This window comes from Sciurus carolinensis, chromosome 9, assembly GCF_902686445.1.
Source record: "Sciurus carolinensis chromosome 9, mSciCar1.2, whole genome shotgun sequence".
In the NCBI taxonomy this organism is placed as follows: Eukaryota; Metazoa; Chordata; class Mammalia; order Rodentia; family Sciuridae; genus Sciurus; species Sciurus carolinensis.
Window position 1 is genome coordinate 8,044,387 of NC_062221.1, and position 16,149 is coordinate 8,060,535.

The 16,149-nt window shown below is 56.2% G+C and overlaps 1 protein-coding gene and 1 long non-coding RNA gene across 7 annotated transcripts in view; one reads left to right on the forward strand and one right to left on the reverse strand.

The window, feature by feature from the left end:
• The window catches only part of Schip1 (schwannomin interacting protein 1), a 111,395-nt gene that overhangs the window by 72,815 nt on the left and 22,431 nt on the right, over positions 1-16,149 (forward strand). For 5 of the 6 annotated variants that reach the window (XM_047563802.1, XM_047563800.1, XM_047563801.1 and 2 more), the window contains one exon: positions 14,516-14,634. In XM_047563802.1, the coding sequence (XP_047419758.1) occupies positions 14,516-14,634 (119 nt within the window). Of the gene's footprint in view, positions 1-3,768; positions 4,112-14,515; positions 14,635-16,149 lie in introns of those variants that run through there. The other variant, XM_047563804.1, reaches the window with a different exon arrangement.
• On the reverse strand, positions 2,418-5,695 carry LOC124992677 (uncharacterized). The gene is made up of 3 exons (XR_007110169.1): positions 5,614-5,695; positions 5,287-5,392; positions 2,418-2,601 (listed from the first exon to the last, which is right to left on the reverse strand). It is a non-coding gene; the product is annotated as an uncharacterized LOC124992677 (long non-coding RNA).

A 16,149-nucleotide genomic window follows, 5' to 3' on the forward strand; every position in this document is an offset into this window, starting at 1 on the left:
CCTTCCATAAGTGATGCATACTAGGATTTCTGGAGAAATCTTTGATGGAGGGGCCCTGAATGGAGCTTCAGAGTGCATTCTCCTGCAACTTACATGCACATTTTGGCACATATGTACAGAGGTGGGACCTTACTACTGCCATTGCCCCCTGGCAGCCCCCTGCCCTGCCTTGCCCCAGCTCCCTAATCTGTTTTCAACCAAATACCCAGAATAAGCCTTTAAGACCTAAGTCGGATCATGTTCCACACGGCATAATTTTTCAAAAGTTTGTTTTCCTACTTGGAGTCCAAGCCCAGACCTTCCAGGGCTGCAGGGCCTGTCCCCAGGCACCTGTGCAGCTCGCTGGCCTGCGGGGTCAGCCCTGCCCTCCCTGGGCCTTCTGCCTGCTATGCCCATATAGGGCCACCAAATGCAGCAGATCCCCACAGGGTTGGCAAGTACTTGTGCTGAAGCCTGTTCACCGTTCAGCTGACTGTCCTGCGTTCCGCTGGCCGCCCACCCCGATCTTCAGGCCTGATTCCAGTGCCACTCCTTGGGGAGGCCATCTGGACTTGCTCTGTGAACTTGGGCCCCGCAGGGCCAGCGCAGCCCTCTCTCACTCACCACTTATCATCGCCCATCCCGGAGTGTATTTTGCTTGCCTGCCTGATTCCCTCTCCCTGGCTCTGTGCAAGCTTTCCGAGGGCAGGGGTCTTCTTCTTTGTTCTCTGGCTCCTCCAGGGCTTGTGTCACGGAGGGTGAGGGCGGGTGTGCCTGCCCGTGTAGTAACACTGCCCAGGAGGGAGGCCTAGCGCTCAGGTTTCTCACCTGACCTTGAGGCCGCCCTGCCTCCCCCACCATTAGCTGTGCTGTTTCTGGGCAGGGTGGGGGCACTACCCCCTTTTCTTGTTAGTTTTCTCCTCTGTATCATCCTGGAATGAGGGTCGGCAGGTCCCCTGGCAGAGCACCTTTCTGCACAAGCCAGAATGACAAGCTCCTGGTTCCCGCTGGGCCTCCTGAGCACATCCGGGGTTCGGCGCACCCTCCAGCCCTGTGCCACCGTTCCCCAGTTGCTTCTTGCCAGTTTGTGGAAATACAGTCGATCCGTGTGCATTACTCTTCCAAAGAGATGACCGTGTTGGAAAGGGGGTTTTGCTGCTGCCAAGTGCTGGAGGGTCCTGTGTGCGCCTGCGTGGACCCACGGCGCCCTGACCCCCATGCCCAGGGGGGCGTCTGGTTTGTGGTTCTGCTGTCGGTGAAGGCTCTCACCTTGAGTCATCCCTGTGGCCTCTCCCTCACAGAGTCACCTCAGCAAGAGGCGCTAGGTGCGTGCTGGCATTTTGGCTATAGCCCTATTAGAAGAGAGAGCCGTCACCCTCTGCTCTCCAGACTCTTCAGGGAAGAGCCTCACCCACAACCTCAGGGCCTGGCAGCCTTGGAAAGGCCAGTTCCTCTCAGTGACCCCTGACGGACAGCTCGGAAGTATCATTAACTTGTATGCACAAGTCTGGGTCAGAGGGTCCCTTTTGCTTAAAAGCTCCCAAGCTCATTTCCCATCTCCAGCAGTTGTGTCTGGGGAGAAGCACACGCATGGAAACCAGGGCACGCCCCACCCGGTCCTGCCTAAGCAGCTCCCTGGGTATGGGCGCCCCTCACGTTCCCAGAGACTGGGCTGGGAACGACTCACCCTTCCCTCCTTTGGAAGTGCAGACCCTACTGCTCAAACACACACCTGGTCATGAGGCTACACTCAGAAAGCCTTAGTGCTTGTGTGTTCTTAGGGTCAACTCCAGGTCCCTCTGCTTGGCCTCTGGCCTCACTGAGGTCTGGGCTCTGTAGCCCTGGCTTCGGTGCCTCGGTTGCAGGTTCCATTCTTGGCTGGATGCCTCTGCCAGGAAGCCTCCCGCCTGTTGCCACCAATTCAGGGTCCTGCTGCTTCCAAACCCAGTGCCACCTCCTGCAGAAGGTCTGCCCTCTCACCTGGTCAGATTGCTCCTCAGAACACAGATTTCCTTCTGTCCCACCCCGTTTATAGCAGGCAGGGCTTCTGAAGACACAGGCCTTGCCTAAACGCCGTGAGCCCTGCCTCACGCACTGAGTGGATGTTCGAAAACTGGTGGACTGAGTGGGGCTTCCTGCGGCCGCTGCTGCTGTGCCCCAAGGATCCAGGCTGCCGTCAGAGCCCAGCGAGAGCTCAGGCCATGCTTTGCCTCTGGAGCCGGCGGGGCCACCCCAGCAGTGCCAGCACCTGCCCCTGAGCCAGTACTTCAAATGCTCCAGGTGCTAGGACAGAACAGGACACAAGGCACATCATGAACAAGTGACAGAATGAGGGGCGCCCTCTCCGTGGACACTGGTGGAACATTGCTTCACACCACCTGCGGCCAGCAGGGCAAGTGCTCACCCCACGCTGCCCTCTCTGATGGACTGACCTTTGCCAGGTATGACTCCGTCCTTCTGCCACCTAGACGCGTAACCGTAGCGCCCAGAGGAACATCCATGTTTCTGCACGGTCGAGGTGTCACATCCAGCACATAGAGGAAAGGCATTTTGCTCTGGCCTCAGATGACAGACGAGGGACTCCAGCGAGCTGTGCTTGCCCATTGTCCTGTCTGAAGGGAACTGGGGGACAGGAAAGGAGGTTAGGTTTCGATCAGGGCTGCAGAGAAGAGTGTCTATCGTGTAAAGCGGAGCTACCATGAACTGTGGAAACCGAGGCGCGCCTGTGCCGGGAGTCTTCCACAGGCTGAAACTCAGAAAACTTCTGGAGAGATACAGAGACCACGGAAGGCTCTGACAGGGAAGGTGGCCCTGTGGGACCAGACTCTCAGAACTCTGTCCTTGGGAGTTGCAGCTGCTCAGGGGCTGGCGTGGGGTCCGAGGCAGAGCCCTTGCCTAACATGCTCCAAGCCCCGGATTCAATCTCCAGCACTGCAGAAGTAGAGAACAGCAAGCAGAGCCTCCAGTTTGGAAAAGTGATTGCCTACGCTCTCCGCTGCTTTCTCTGTGAGCATGTCGGGGTGTCGCTAAGTGGAGCCTCCTGAATTCTCCCCTGGCCTGTTTTTCCTGCAGACTTCTTTCGAAAGCAGGGAAGGGGTGTTATTTTTAGTTTGTGGCCGTAGTGATGGATGGCAATGTGTGTGTGTGCATGTGTGTGTGAGCGTACTTGTTTGTCTGCTTCTTGGGTGCAAACATCCTCCAGCTGTGGGCCCTTCTTCCTTGTGGTCTGTGAAGCCACAAACAAAACAGAAGCCCTGGGAAAGGGGTAAGGAGAGCCCCAGAAAAGAGCTCTTGCTTTTGTGGGAAGGGCTGCCAGTGGCTGAAGTGTGAAGGAAGGTCGAGGGGGCTTTTTCTCTTGCCTGTGTTAGAGAACAAAGCACTGCTCCTGGGACAGAGGGGTCCTTCTCTGTGTTGGAATCAATTTCAGTTTTGTGCTGGGGCACCTACCAGAAAATGAAACTTTTACATCTGATGATTTAAGATAGTTGAGTTATCGGGGGAGGAAAAAAGAGCAGACCCTGTCTCCCTGGTGAGCCTCTGGCCGTCGATGCCGTTTTGCTGTGGGACACCCGGCTTCCCACTCACCAGGGAAGTCTGAGCAGCTGGGAGTTCGTGCGTCTATTTTTATCCCTCAGTCCACCCCATTCGGAGCAGGAGTGCGAGCTCCAGCTTGCCTCGCAGAGCTCCGGGTCATACCGGCCGCCCAGCCTGGGCGCAGAGTGGCCCTCTTCCCTTCTTGGGAACTGGAAAGGTGCTGCAGAAGGGGCTCGGCAGGGACACTCGGGGAAGGTGACAGCAGATGGTGGTGGGAAGACAGAGCCGTGTCAGGAACAGGGAGCCCCAGCCCGCAGCTGCCCTGTGCAGAGGCAGGACCCAGCCAGGGCCGGCGGGGCGTGTCTGTGGGACCGAGGGGCAAGGACAGGACAGCCGGCGGAGACGCTGGCCGCCGCGCTCCGTGCCAGCATGAGCAGTCGCCAGGGGCCTGGCAAGTGGCACTCGAGCCTGTGGGGATTGGTGGGAGGCTGTTCCTAAGCGAGGTCCTGAGGAGTTAAGGATGGATCTGGACGGTGATGGGACGGATGACGTCATCAGCCAGGCGTGCCCTCTGGACGTGGAGGGGAATTACAAGGAGGTAAGGGAGAGCGCTTTTGTTGGCAAACAATCGGACCATTTTTCTAACTGGGGGAAGGAGCGCCCTCGAGAAGTGGCCAGATTCCACTCTCAAGCCGTTGCCACAGTATAGCCGGGAACACTAAATGCACAGACTCAAACACCTTCAAACACATTAAGCCAAGAGAGCGCTTCCTTCTGCTTCTCCAGCTTCTGTCATTAAGATATTCTAGCAGGGACCAAAATTCACATGCCTGTATTGTGGACTTGGAAAAATCCTATCGTGCATTTCGGTGCTAGGCAGGTCTTTTGTGTAAGGCAGTGGATTTTTTTTTTTTTTTTAAATTTCGGCACATATTGACATTTCACTTAAATAATTACTGGAATGGCTGGCCTAAGCTTGATATTTTTAATGATGAAAAATATATAGTTTTCTAGACAAAAAGTTTGGGGTTTGGTAAAAATTGATACAAGATCTGTTCATTCGTTGCTTGTCTTTTGAAAGTTGGTAAATGTATTTTAGGAATGTTGTAGATGGTAATTGTCTAGTAATAACAGGCTCAACTAAAAATAGCTTTAGTTACATGGGTGAGGTCATGAAGTCAAACTGCAAGTATATGCTTTCTGTCCGCAGAGGGCCAAATGTACACCGTGTCCTTCCCTCTTAGGGTTTACCAAAGTCGAATGCAGCATAAGGTGAAGAATTGGGGCCCTGCCCTCGGGGACCAAGAAATGACGATTTCTTCTCTCCTAGGCAGGTGTCAGTTCATTGTAGCCTGATAGCACAGTAGAACTCGCTGCTGAATTCTTAATTTGACTGAAAATGTCATTAGCTGTTCTCCTGGAGTGAGATGGGAAGACGCTTCTGTCACCATAGGCCCCTGTGCGCAGTGACATCAAGCCCGGGAGCAGCTGTCTCGCGTGTGAGCGTGTGTGTCAGGCTCCTTAATGTGTGTGCTTCATCTCAGAGCGGGGACGGCAGCGTGCGCCTTCTGGGGCGGGGACTCCCACATGGGGGAGGTGTGGGTGGCCTGCCCTGCTGCCCTGTGCACGGCCATCACCTGTGATCCCCAGGAAAGGAGGGGGTGTGGGTGCTCTGTCTGCTGAGCCCTGGCGCCCCAGCCCTGCTCAGCTGTCCCCTGCCCCGGAAGTGGCAGGCAGAGGACACTTGGGTGCTCGGCGGGTCAGATCGCTTACCCTTGGAGCAGGTGGAAGTTGTCTGCTTCCTCTGTTCTCAGTCCCGGAGAGCTGGCTGGGCTTCCTTTGTGAGCCTGTTCCTCAGGAAAGCACAGGGCAGGTCTCCCTGAGAAGATATAAAAGATGGTCTGCTGCTGACCCTTCAGGATGGTCCCCAGCACTGAGTAGCATCCCCCTTAGACTGGGGAGAAGCCACAGGCCTGCGGTGAGAGAACCGTGATGGCCACAGCCTGAGCCAGCCAGCCGGAGCCACAGACAAGCGCACGGAGCCTGCATGAAGCCCAGTTGCATGGGGAAGCCCACCTAGCAGGGCACCAGGATACCTACGTCTCCGCTGCAAGGGTGCCTGATGGGCACAGACACCAGGGGAAGCTTGTGAGCATGTGGAGGGTCTGCAGGCTGCAGAGCCCCACCCTGGACTCCAGGGCTGCTCTGTCATTTCCGCCTTCCGCTGCTCTCCACAGGCAAGCGCTTCAGAGTTCGTGCACATCCTGGTTACAAGAAGGCTCCTTTGTGCTTGGAGAAAACACCATGGGTGATTTCATCAAGAGCTTCTAGGCAACAGGGCAGCTTGGGCTTCTTAGAAAAAAATGTGAAGATTAGGGAAGAGTTACCTGGTGCACGAATCACTTTCCCTGATTGGAATCTTCCTTTCCCAAGTTTTTCCTTCAGTGTCTTTGCTCTTTAGTGGTCAGAGTAGAATGTAAAATGAAATTCCATAAAGCAAGGATCTGCAGGCCTGGTGACCATGCACCCATCAATAGGATGTGTGAGTTCATGCCTCTGACACGCGTGCTTTTCAGAGGTTACGCTCGCTCTCCGCTCACTGTAAACACACAACGTGGGTGTGAATCGAGGATTTATGAACAGCAGCGGTTCCCTGGCTTTCCTCTTCCATGCCCTGTGTGCCGTCACCCCACTCTGAGGCCGCTCCCTGCCAGGCACCTCAGAATTCCCTGAAGGGGTTTCACTAATAAATACCACGCATGTGGGGATTATTTTGCAGCTTTGTTTGAAAGTCAGAGAAACAGCCTTCAGGGGAAGGTCACTCTCTGATGATTAAAATTAGATTCCAACAAGCAGAGGAAGGAAAAGATGAGGCTCCGCATCCCTTTTCCTCAGGGAAGGTCCTGCTTGCAAGAAAGAGGTTTCATGAAGGACCTCTGGTCCCTGCAGCGGAAGTCGGTTCCTAGTGCTTAGGAGGGAAGATGCAGGCCTTGGCATGTCTGAGAGGCATGTGGGGCCCCTTGCCTCCCTGTTCCCTAGTGGAGAACCAGACCTGGCCCTGAGGTTCCCTCCCTCATGCTTCAGGCCACTGTCCTTTACCAAGAGCCTCCCTGGAGTGCCCGGAGCCCAGGAGGCTGGGCCTTCCCTCCAGGAGGTGATGGTGCAGGTGGGCACAGCTTCAGGCACACACCGCCCTGAGCTGGCTGCCCGGGAGAGTTCAGGGTCAGCATGCACCTCGAGTGTGCAGCCCAGCCCTCCTGGGTGGGGGACATGCCAGTTTCATGAAAGGAGAGAAAGAGAAGACGGGACATGTAGTTCAGCGTGTGGTGGAAGGCTGGCCTCCACTGTCCCGGGCCTCTGTGCTCAGAGCAGGAGGGCGTGCAGCCGGGCCTGGCAAGCCTGCTGCCTGCTGCCTGCCTTGCTCCTCAGGGCTGCTGTCTCCAGTGTCGTACATCCAATTACAGTGAAAGACGGGGGAGGACCCCGTGAAAAAACTAAAAGGCTGGAAGGAACAATATTTAAAGTGAAGCGCAGCTGCGCCTCATGTTTTTTTAAAAGGTGAACGGCAGCGACTGCTTGCAATACACTGCAGCGAACGGGAGCAGAGCACCAGCTGCCTTCCTGCCCGGGGCCACCCTCCCCACACAGTCCCGGAGGAGGAGCGGCATCAGCTCCATCAGCCCCAGCCTCCCCGTCCAGGCACCCGGTGAAGGTGCAGCACCGGGGGCCCGAGGCAGCTGGGAGGTGCCTCCTGCCCAGGCAGCCTCCTCTCCTGGGCAGCAGAGGCCTGGCCTGCATTTGGTGTAAAGGTCAGGGCCATCTCACCCCCTGTACCCCAGTGAGCCGGTGTCAGGGATGGGTTGGGTTGGTTCGGGTAACCATGCTGTCCGTGCACAGGTCGCACCCCTGATCCTGCCAGCCTCTCCCGGCCCTGTCTGCCTCCTCCTTAGCCAGTTTCTTCAGGCGTCCAGCCCTCCTGTTCTTAGGTACCCGTGTGGCTTATTGTTCCAGCTGAGATGGAATTCACGTTTTGGAGTACACGCTCTGACGGGTTTACTACACCCGCAGGCCGGGCTGCACCTTGGCACCCCCTCAGCCTCCGTCCCTCCCGCTGGCCCCTGACAGCCCCTGCGGTCACTTCTGGCCGTCCATCCCCCCCTCCTCTCTGCACATCCTCCCTCTTCACGTAGCCCTGGCTCCCACTGAGGACCTTTCCTTTCCGTGCCAGGTGCTCTCTGTCTAGTATTTCATTTAATCATTAGAGCAGCTGACAGACAGACATCCCTGTCCCTTTCTGAAAAAGCAGCAGACTCAGCGGGTTTTCATGACTTGCACCAGTGTCTGGGGTCACCTGAGCTGCCCCAGCTCCGTACCTGGCCTCCCTGCCTCCTGCTGTCAGGTGTCTGTCCAGCTCTCCCAGATCCTAAGTGCGTCCGGAGGTGGGAGGTTGAGAACACCCGTATCCCTGTGGCCCAGCACGTGCTCAGTGTCTGGGCCCTTGTGTTTCTGGCAGTGACACCAAGTGTCTGCCATGGGCTTAGAGGCTTCAAAAGTGACACCTGCTAAAAATAGAGCTGCAGACAGCACTGCCCCTGGTTCCTTGGCCACCTCAGACCATGGCTCAGGAGCCAGAGGTGGGCCGAGGCTGCTCCCAGCTGTTTCTGTTGGGGCACGCTGCTCCCAGGACAGGGAGAGGCCTGTTTTCAACTCCCCTTCAGGACTCGATGTCCAGCGCAGGGGTCCCCAGGGGTGTGCTCTGCGTTCCTTCACTTCACTGAAGCTCCCATGCCCAGTGGCTCCTGAGCATCAGCCTGGCGTTTCCAAGACCTTGCTCCAGTGCTTCACAGGTGAGGCCAGTGCTGGAGGCACACAGCCTCCCTTTTGCTTGTGTCGCCCCCTCACGGTGCGGAGAAGGAGGGCAGAGGACCTTCCCAGGTGAAGCAGTGAGCCCGAGGCCTGACCCTGGGTGGCCCTCCTGGGCAGAAGCACTGGCCCTGAGCTAGTGGCCCCTGAAGGCTGAGCACATGGCCAGCCCAGGCCGACACCTGTGGGGAGGTGGGCGAGAGGGTACAGACGTCGGGGATCTCAGCGTTGTTCCAGGGACCTTGTGTCACGCCCTTCCTGAGCCCGGGGTGTGTGTGTCTAGAATGGAAAGTGTAACAAGCACAGAACGAGAGGACCGAGCCCAGACTCAGGCACAGGGACACCAGGGGAAGGTGCTGAGGCTTTGAACTCTCCTTTCCACTGATGGCGGAAAGGCACCCCCTGGGATGGAGTGGGAGGCAGCAACCTGAGAGACCTGCCTGCTGCAAGTGTCTGTGCACTTGACATTCAGACACACACACGCCACGTCCTCACGCAACACCGTTTTCATAGTTTATTTCACGGTGAGCCCGTGCTTGATCTCAGTGAGAAGGCAGCATCATCGGTATCTTTGGGTTTCTCTTTGCTTTCCCACTGGGAAGAAAGTAAGATCTGCTGTGTGAACACTGACTTCTGTCCTGATGGTTGAAAGCCGCAGACTCGCCGCTCCGGGATGCCACCTGCCACGGCTGGAGCAAGGCCGTCTCCTGGGCCAGGGAAGAGACAGGCGTGCTCACGGGGCTAAGGGAGGAGCAATTTTCCACAGAGCTCCAGAGCACCCGCTGCCTCCCCTGTGGGTGCTGCTAATGGCGATGATGCACGTGTCACCAGGCAGTAGATTGTGCTGAGCCAGGGGATCAACAATTGCTTCAAAACAGACGTCCCACAAGGCCGTGGCAGACGAGCTCCACCCAGCTCCAAGGCCAAACACCAGGCAGAGTGGACACACGCTCAGCAGAGAGAAACCCACTCTGTGCCTGAACAGCTGCACAGGCAGCACCGGGGAGTGTGTAAGAAATGCGTGCTCGGCCCAGCCTGGCCCTTCTCAAACGGAATGCCTGCGTTTCACGAGCCCTCTGATGATTGGTGTGCAGCCAAGTTTGAGAACTGTGGGTTAGGAAATGGGCGGTGGAGAGGGCCTGGGTGTGTGTGCCCCTTCACCTGTGTGCAGGGGTCCCAGCCACCGAGGCCCTTCCCAGGCCACGGGGGACTGGTGTATTTGTCGGCTCCTGGGACAGTGCAGCCTGTTGTCCTTAGCTCTTTCTCAATGACAGTGTCCCTTCTGCCAGGGGTGGCATCCAGGGATCTTAGTTCCAGGATGCCCTGCAGATGCCCAGATCTATGGAGGGTCAAGTCTGTCTGTCTGTGACGGTGCATACCCGAGGTCCTGGGGAGGTTCTGTATAAACATGTGTTACTCGTGCCCCTGCCTCTGAGCCAAACTCTGCACCCTGGTGAGATGCTCATATGCCCCCTGAAGCCACTGAACTGGGGGACAACGTAGCCAGGCAGCAAAGTGCAGGCAAGGGGACTCGCAGGGCATCGAGTGCTGAGGCAGCTTCATGAAACGGGTACATCCAATAGGAAGGAGGGTTTCAGTTCCCATGGAGAGCGGGCAGCCAAGGGAGCAGATGGACTGGGAGGGGAGGCTGGACCAGGAGATCAGGGAGGACCTGCCTCTCCCGGCCCTGCTCCAGATGCATCCCGTGGCAGCTCTGGGTCTCCCTGGTCCTCCTGTGCCCACCCCCTCAGCTTAGGAACCCTTCCTCGGGGCGCAGCAGCCCTTTTCCAGCTGCCTCCTATGTGCAGGGCTCGAGAGCAAGAGCTGTGTCCTGTGTCCTGAGGACCAGATGGCTTTAGGTAGGACCCAGGATTTCAGTTCCCAGTGGGGTTCCTGAGAACCTAGAGGACCCACAGGTGACCCTCCAAAGCAGGTGTCTCAAATACGCTTTGGAAGTACAGAAAATGACCGTTTCTCCATTTGTTGGTTTCAGTGCAGATCTGAGGGGCCTGGGAAGGACAGAGGATAGTGCTGATGGTTAAGGATGGGCACACGTTGTGTCCCGAAGACAGCGTGGGGAAGGACTCGGGGACGTATTGGATTGGAGCTGGAGAGTGTCTACCCAAGCGAACATTTTGCCTTTATTTCTTTATGAACACCCCTGTGTTCTTACCAGTTTTGGGCGGCTGCAGCGAAGGGGTGTCCCGGGAAGGCTGCGTCACTGTCCTGTGGCCTGTCCTGAGCTCCAGCTCGTGGGCACCCTCCAGGGTCACCCTAAGCTTTGTGCTCGGCTCAGGTGGCAGCAGGGAGGATGGCAGATCAGAATGCAGGTGGGATGAGGGCCCCTCTCCAAGCAGTCTAGCTCTCCTCTGGGTCCTGCATGGCATTTCTGCCTTGTGGTGAGGAACTGCCATTCCTCGGGTGCCCTTTGGCTTCCTGGTGACCTGTCAATCTAGGTGCTTCACTTCTGTCTTATGTGTCTATTTCCAAAGACTGTTTTAGGAGTGGACGTGGCTGTGCTTGCCCTGAGTGCATCCAGACTGTTGTTTAGAGTCAGCATCTCCCTTTCCCTGTGGCCAGCTATGCCTCCCCGGAGCACCTATGGGTGTAATTCTCTAGAGAGCAATGGGTGCACAGGATGCATCTGGAGCAGGGCCGGGAGAGGCAGGTCCTCCCTGATCTCCTGGTCCAGCCTCCCCTCCCAGTCCATCTGCTCCCTTGACTGCCCGCTCTCCATGGGAACTGAAACCCTCCTTCCTATTGGATGTACCCGTTTCACGAATTACACCTATGGGTGTAATTTTCCCTGTGGCCAGCTGTGCCTCCCCGAACCACCCTGCAGGTGTAATTCTCTAGAGAGCAATGGGTTTTGAATCCACACACACTCGCACGCGCATACCACACATGCACACATATGCACGCACCTGCACATGTGCACACACGTGCATGCACACATGTGTACTGCGTACGAGCACACACATACACGTGCCATGCACAAATGCATGTGGGCAGCTGAGAGATTAGGTTCCACCTATTGAATCTTAAACCTGCACTTTTTTATTGAACGGAATCATAGTTACCTGGAACATTAGGGATCTCATTTGTTCCAAAAGAAAGAGCAGGCAGCAGTGCTTGGGGACGGCTGGTGTCACATGCGTGGCCATGTTTAGCCTGTGGTGTGTGCTTAGCAGTCTGGTCCTCTGTCCACCTCTGAGGAAGCATCATGTCCAGGGAGGAGTGGCCTCTTGGGTCTCACTCACTTCTCCAGTGTGGTGCGCACCACCTCCTCAGCCTGAACACCTTCCTCTTTGATGTGGAAGAGCAGAGAGAGGTGGCACCTGAAAGTGTGGACTTGAACTCTGCCCCTTCTGCCCAGCGGAACTCTACCCTTCGCCACCCTCAGACTCCGCGACTTCAAAGCAGAAGTTGTGGGTTGAGTCACAAAGCTGCTACTGCTGCAGCTCCTCACCGATGCTCCTGGTCCTCCTTAACCCTCCAGCGCAGTGAGGTCTGATAACCAGACCAGGGCGCCTTCCAGCACAAGGCATCCGTGACATCACAGAGGAGGCAAGGTGTCACCGCGACCACGGAACACTGACAGGCCAAACTCAGAGAACAAGCACCCTTAATACAAAAGACTTTAAACTTTCAGGCCTTGTGGGAAAATAAGCAAAGCCAGGAGTAAGTGACTCAGAGGAAAGAAGCGCAGGAGGTAAAATCTGGAATTCCCTGTCAGTGACGAATCAAGGAACGTGAAGTAAAGAGCTCACCTCCCCGTGCCTGTTGGGGCAGGCGCGGCAGCATCATCCACGTGCTCCGTGGGCACCTGCTCGTGGCCAGCAGCCCCTCATGAGCTCACACACAGCTAACCTGGCAAGTCACTTCCAGGGCTTGTCCCCATGAAGCCACCAGGCATTGTGCAGGGACTGTGGCAGGGACCAGCCACTCGCTTCTGAGCTGTTGTTCATTCCACAGCCCAAATCGCTGACTGTGGAGGAAACACATCAGATGGAGAGATGGGCCGTCCTTAAGGAGTGTTTTTAAAGAACGTGAAGTGGTCTCAGGGATATCCTCCGAATACCATAAACAATGTGCTCTCAACTTTTTAAAGTGGGGAAAATGAGCATATAAGATAAAAAGTTGGAGGAAATACCAAAATGTTAGCCATGATGTGTCGCTAAGTGATGGGCTCTCGGGTGACATTTGTATTCTCCACTCTGATTTGTTTGGTGGGATCCAGAGAGAGGTGGAAGGAGAGTGTGCTTAACGTCCTGTCCAGCCTGCCAGCACTCGGGTGCAGCTAAGCTAAGCAGAATCCCTGGGCCTCCCCAGTGTCTAGCTTGGGTGGCCAAGTGAACTGCACAGACAGACATAGGTACAGCAGGTAGCTGCTGCCTGAAGCCTGGCCACTCTTAGCCCGGGCCAGCATTGGCCCGCAGCTTGGTGACGTGGTCCTCAACTCAGGACGCCCCTGATCTCTTGTTTGGATGTTCAACTCTCTCTGCAGTTTTCCGAGGGTGAGAACCCGGGGTCTGGGGCTCGGACTGCTGTACGGGTTGAGAAACAGGCTCACTGGCTGCTGAAGGTAGTTTGTGTTCGATGAAGATGCTGTTGCTTTCTCTTGGGCCCACAACCTCCAGGGCCAGCCCTACGTGCTCAGAAGGTGCTTTGCTTTAATTAGGGTTCCCAGCAGTACAGTGGCAAGTGGCCACTGAGACAGAGGGCATCTTGCTTCCCTTTGCATCCTTCGGTCACTTCCCAGGCCCAGGGCTGTTGTGCTCAGCAAGCGAGGTGAATCAGCATCCCTGGGAGCAATCTGTAGCAGCTGTTCCCTCGCCCCTGGGTTATGCCACCCTCTGCATAGGCAGGCATGCTCACCAAGCCTGAGCGTTCAGTGTGCCCTTGGTGTCCCAGGACTGGACAGTGGTGGAGAGAAGCAGAGGAGAGGTGAGCCTTCTCTGAGTCAGACCTCAAGCCAGTGGCCCTCGGAGCTAGAGCTGGGGACGTGGTTTAGAGGCCCACAGAGTGATCGGCCCAGCAGTCGGAGCTGGAACTTGGAACCCTGTCCTCCATGGGCCACACAGTCAGTTCTCTGTGCTGTCCCGTGTCAGGCCCACCAGCACCGGTGACTGCTGAGCTCTTGAGATGAGCCCAGTCACGAGAAGCTGGAATTTATTGTGATGGATTGACCATTGGATTTAATGCAGATGGCCACGTGTGACCAGAATGCCCTGAATCAGAGCGCCTGGCTGCCCACACTGTCTCCCCGGCGAGCCCAGCAGCCCACTGTCCCCCTTCCTGGCTCCCTGACGGCGTGTTTTGGTAGGAGTTGCTCAGGTGGCCTCGAGCTCCAGCTTAGGACATGTCACCACCCCAGAACAGACCCAGTCTCATCCCTGGCCCGGAGCCTCTACCTCACCGTGTTTGCTTTCACAGTGGTTTTCCAACTAAGGAAAGAGCTTCTGCTCTTCTTCCCCGTTGTTAAAGGGTTGAAAGCCGATGCCGGAAGCACACCCAGGGCTGCACTGACCAGCTCCTCCCACGCACGCCATGCCTGACGTGGGGCACACGGGCCCCACTGCTGTTCTCCAGCATCCCACACATTCCTCCCGGGGCTTCTCATGCTGCAGGCCTGACCAGGGTCCCCAGGTGGACCTGGGTGTGCTGCAGGCAGGCACCATTTGCCTCGGCCTAGGCTCAGAGTTACCCCTCACTGTGGCGACCACTAGTTCACAAGGCCAGTGGGTGCTGACAAGGAGCTGACCCATGTTCATGCCTAGAAGGTGTGGGCTGAAGGGAACAGGAGGAAGGGAGGAGGTCAAGTGATCAAATTTAGGAGACGGTACTGGCCTACGACTTGCCTGCAGCAGCACGTGGGGAGAAAGGTCACAGAGCCAGCTCAGCTCTGTCCTGGTGAAGGGCACTTAGCAGGAGGCCCCTGTTTCCCAGCTGTGACCACAAAGGGCTGTGAGGAGTGGAGCCTGGAGCCACAGGCGTGGTTTCAGCTTCAGTAGTTCCCGTGCCCGAGAACTGTAACCCTGCCCTTTGCTGCTCTAATGGCACGGTTCAGAGGAGCTTGGCTCGAGCTTGTGATGTCTCTGCCCGCTGATCAGCATCTTTTATTCTCTTGAAATTTCAGGCACAGAAAAATGAGAGAGAATCTATCAGACAGAAGCTGGCACTGGGAAGCTGCTTCGATGACGGCCCGGGAATTTACACCAGCTGCAGCAGGAGCGGCAAGCCCAGCCTCTCCTCCCGGTGAGTGCCCTGGGTGGTCCACCTGGACCGTGGAGTGTCCGCCAGCTCCACATCTGGCAGAAGCCCCTCATCCAGGCTGCTGTTTCCCACGGTGCTGCCGCTTTCGGTTCTAGGCAGACCTTCCCCACCTGGTGGTTAGTACTCTTAATGTTGCTCCTCGTGGCACATTGCCCAGTGGCATGAGGTCAGTGTTCACTATTTCACTCCTCTTTAGAGAGTGCTGACCTTGCAGACTGATGGGGGTGGGAGTCAGGCCACACTCATAAGCATGCTGGCAAATGCCTAAGACACAGTGTGGCAGAGCACCAGATGCCCCAGGATGCAGCCCCAAGGCACCCAGTACCTGTGATAGCAGCCAACACCGGTGACAGACCCTCAGCTCCTGCTTTCATCATCCAGGGTTCATTACCGTCTCAACCTGTCCTCCAGACAGCTCTCCTCTGTTATGATAGCCTTGCTTGCTTCTCATCATTTATTTTAGGAGACGACTGGTAACTTGCATACCTTTTAATTCCAAGTAAAGTACATGTAGATTGCAGCTCTACGCAGGACATAGGGCTGTGGACAAGAGCCTCTCCCACTGCAGCATGCTCATGAGTCCTCCGGGGCTGTGTTGGGGGAAGACTGATCCAGTAGGTGTTAGTGAGCCCATGATTCTGCATTGCTCAGACATTCACAGTGAAGATCCATGGTGCCATTCCGTAGTCTACTTTGGTTAATGAACAAGTGCACAGTCTATAGAACCATTCCAGATGCAGATATTCCAAGGGGTGCAAGCATTGGAGTGTGTTTCCATGAAAGTGATGGTAACTGAAGACCTGCCAGCCTTTCCCGCCCTCACCCCCAGTGTGTGCTTTCTCTCAGTCTTCTTTTGGGCTAAAAGCAAATGTACCCCATGTAAACATCACAGATGTGTACCACCTGAAGCCAGAGCTGGTTGTAGACAAATGAGGGTGTTCATGCCCTCACCTCACCAACACATTTCTGCTGTCTGCTTCATGTGAGACCAGAACTGGGCATCTTAATGTTGGTCTGCATCTGTTTATTCATCTGGCTCTTAGTAGGCATGTCTGGTCCTCAGAGAGCCATCTAACCCAGCAGAACCGGGAGGTGAGCATGCTCATGGTGTGCGCACTGTCCAACCCCTGCAGGTGATTGAGCACGGGCAGGAGCTCTGGCTTTGTGGTGCACAGGTGTCTCCCCTCACTGGGGCACATAGCCAGGCTCAGGACAGCCCTCACCACCGGTCCCACGTGTCACTGCAGAGCTGGGCCCTCAGCCTTCCCCTGGCCTTGGGGGTACCTCTCCCCTGCAGGTGGGACTTGGAAGGAAGTGTCTGGCCCAGACACCTGGAGACCTGTGGGTCTGTCCCAGGCCACTTTATGTCCATTTGCCACACCTCATCTTCTCTCTTTTTTGTGAAAGGGGAGTTGGACCATAGTGTGTGCTGTTCATAGATCTCTGCTATCGCTGATTTTCCCCAAAGTACTGAAATGCCTTCACCTGGAAGCCCCG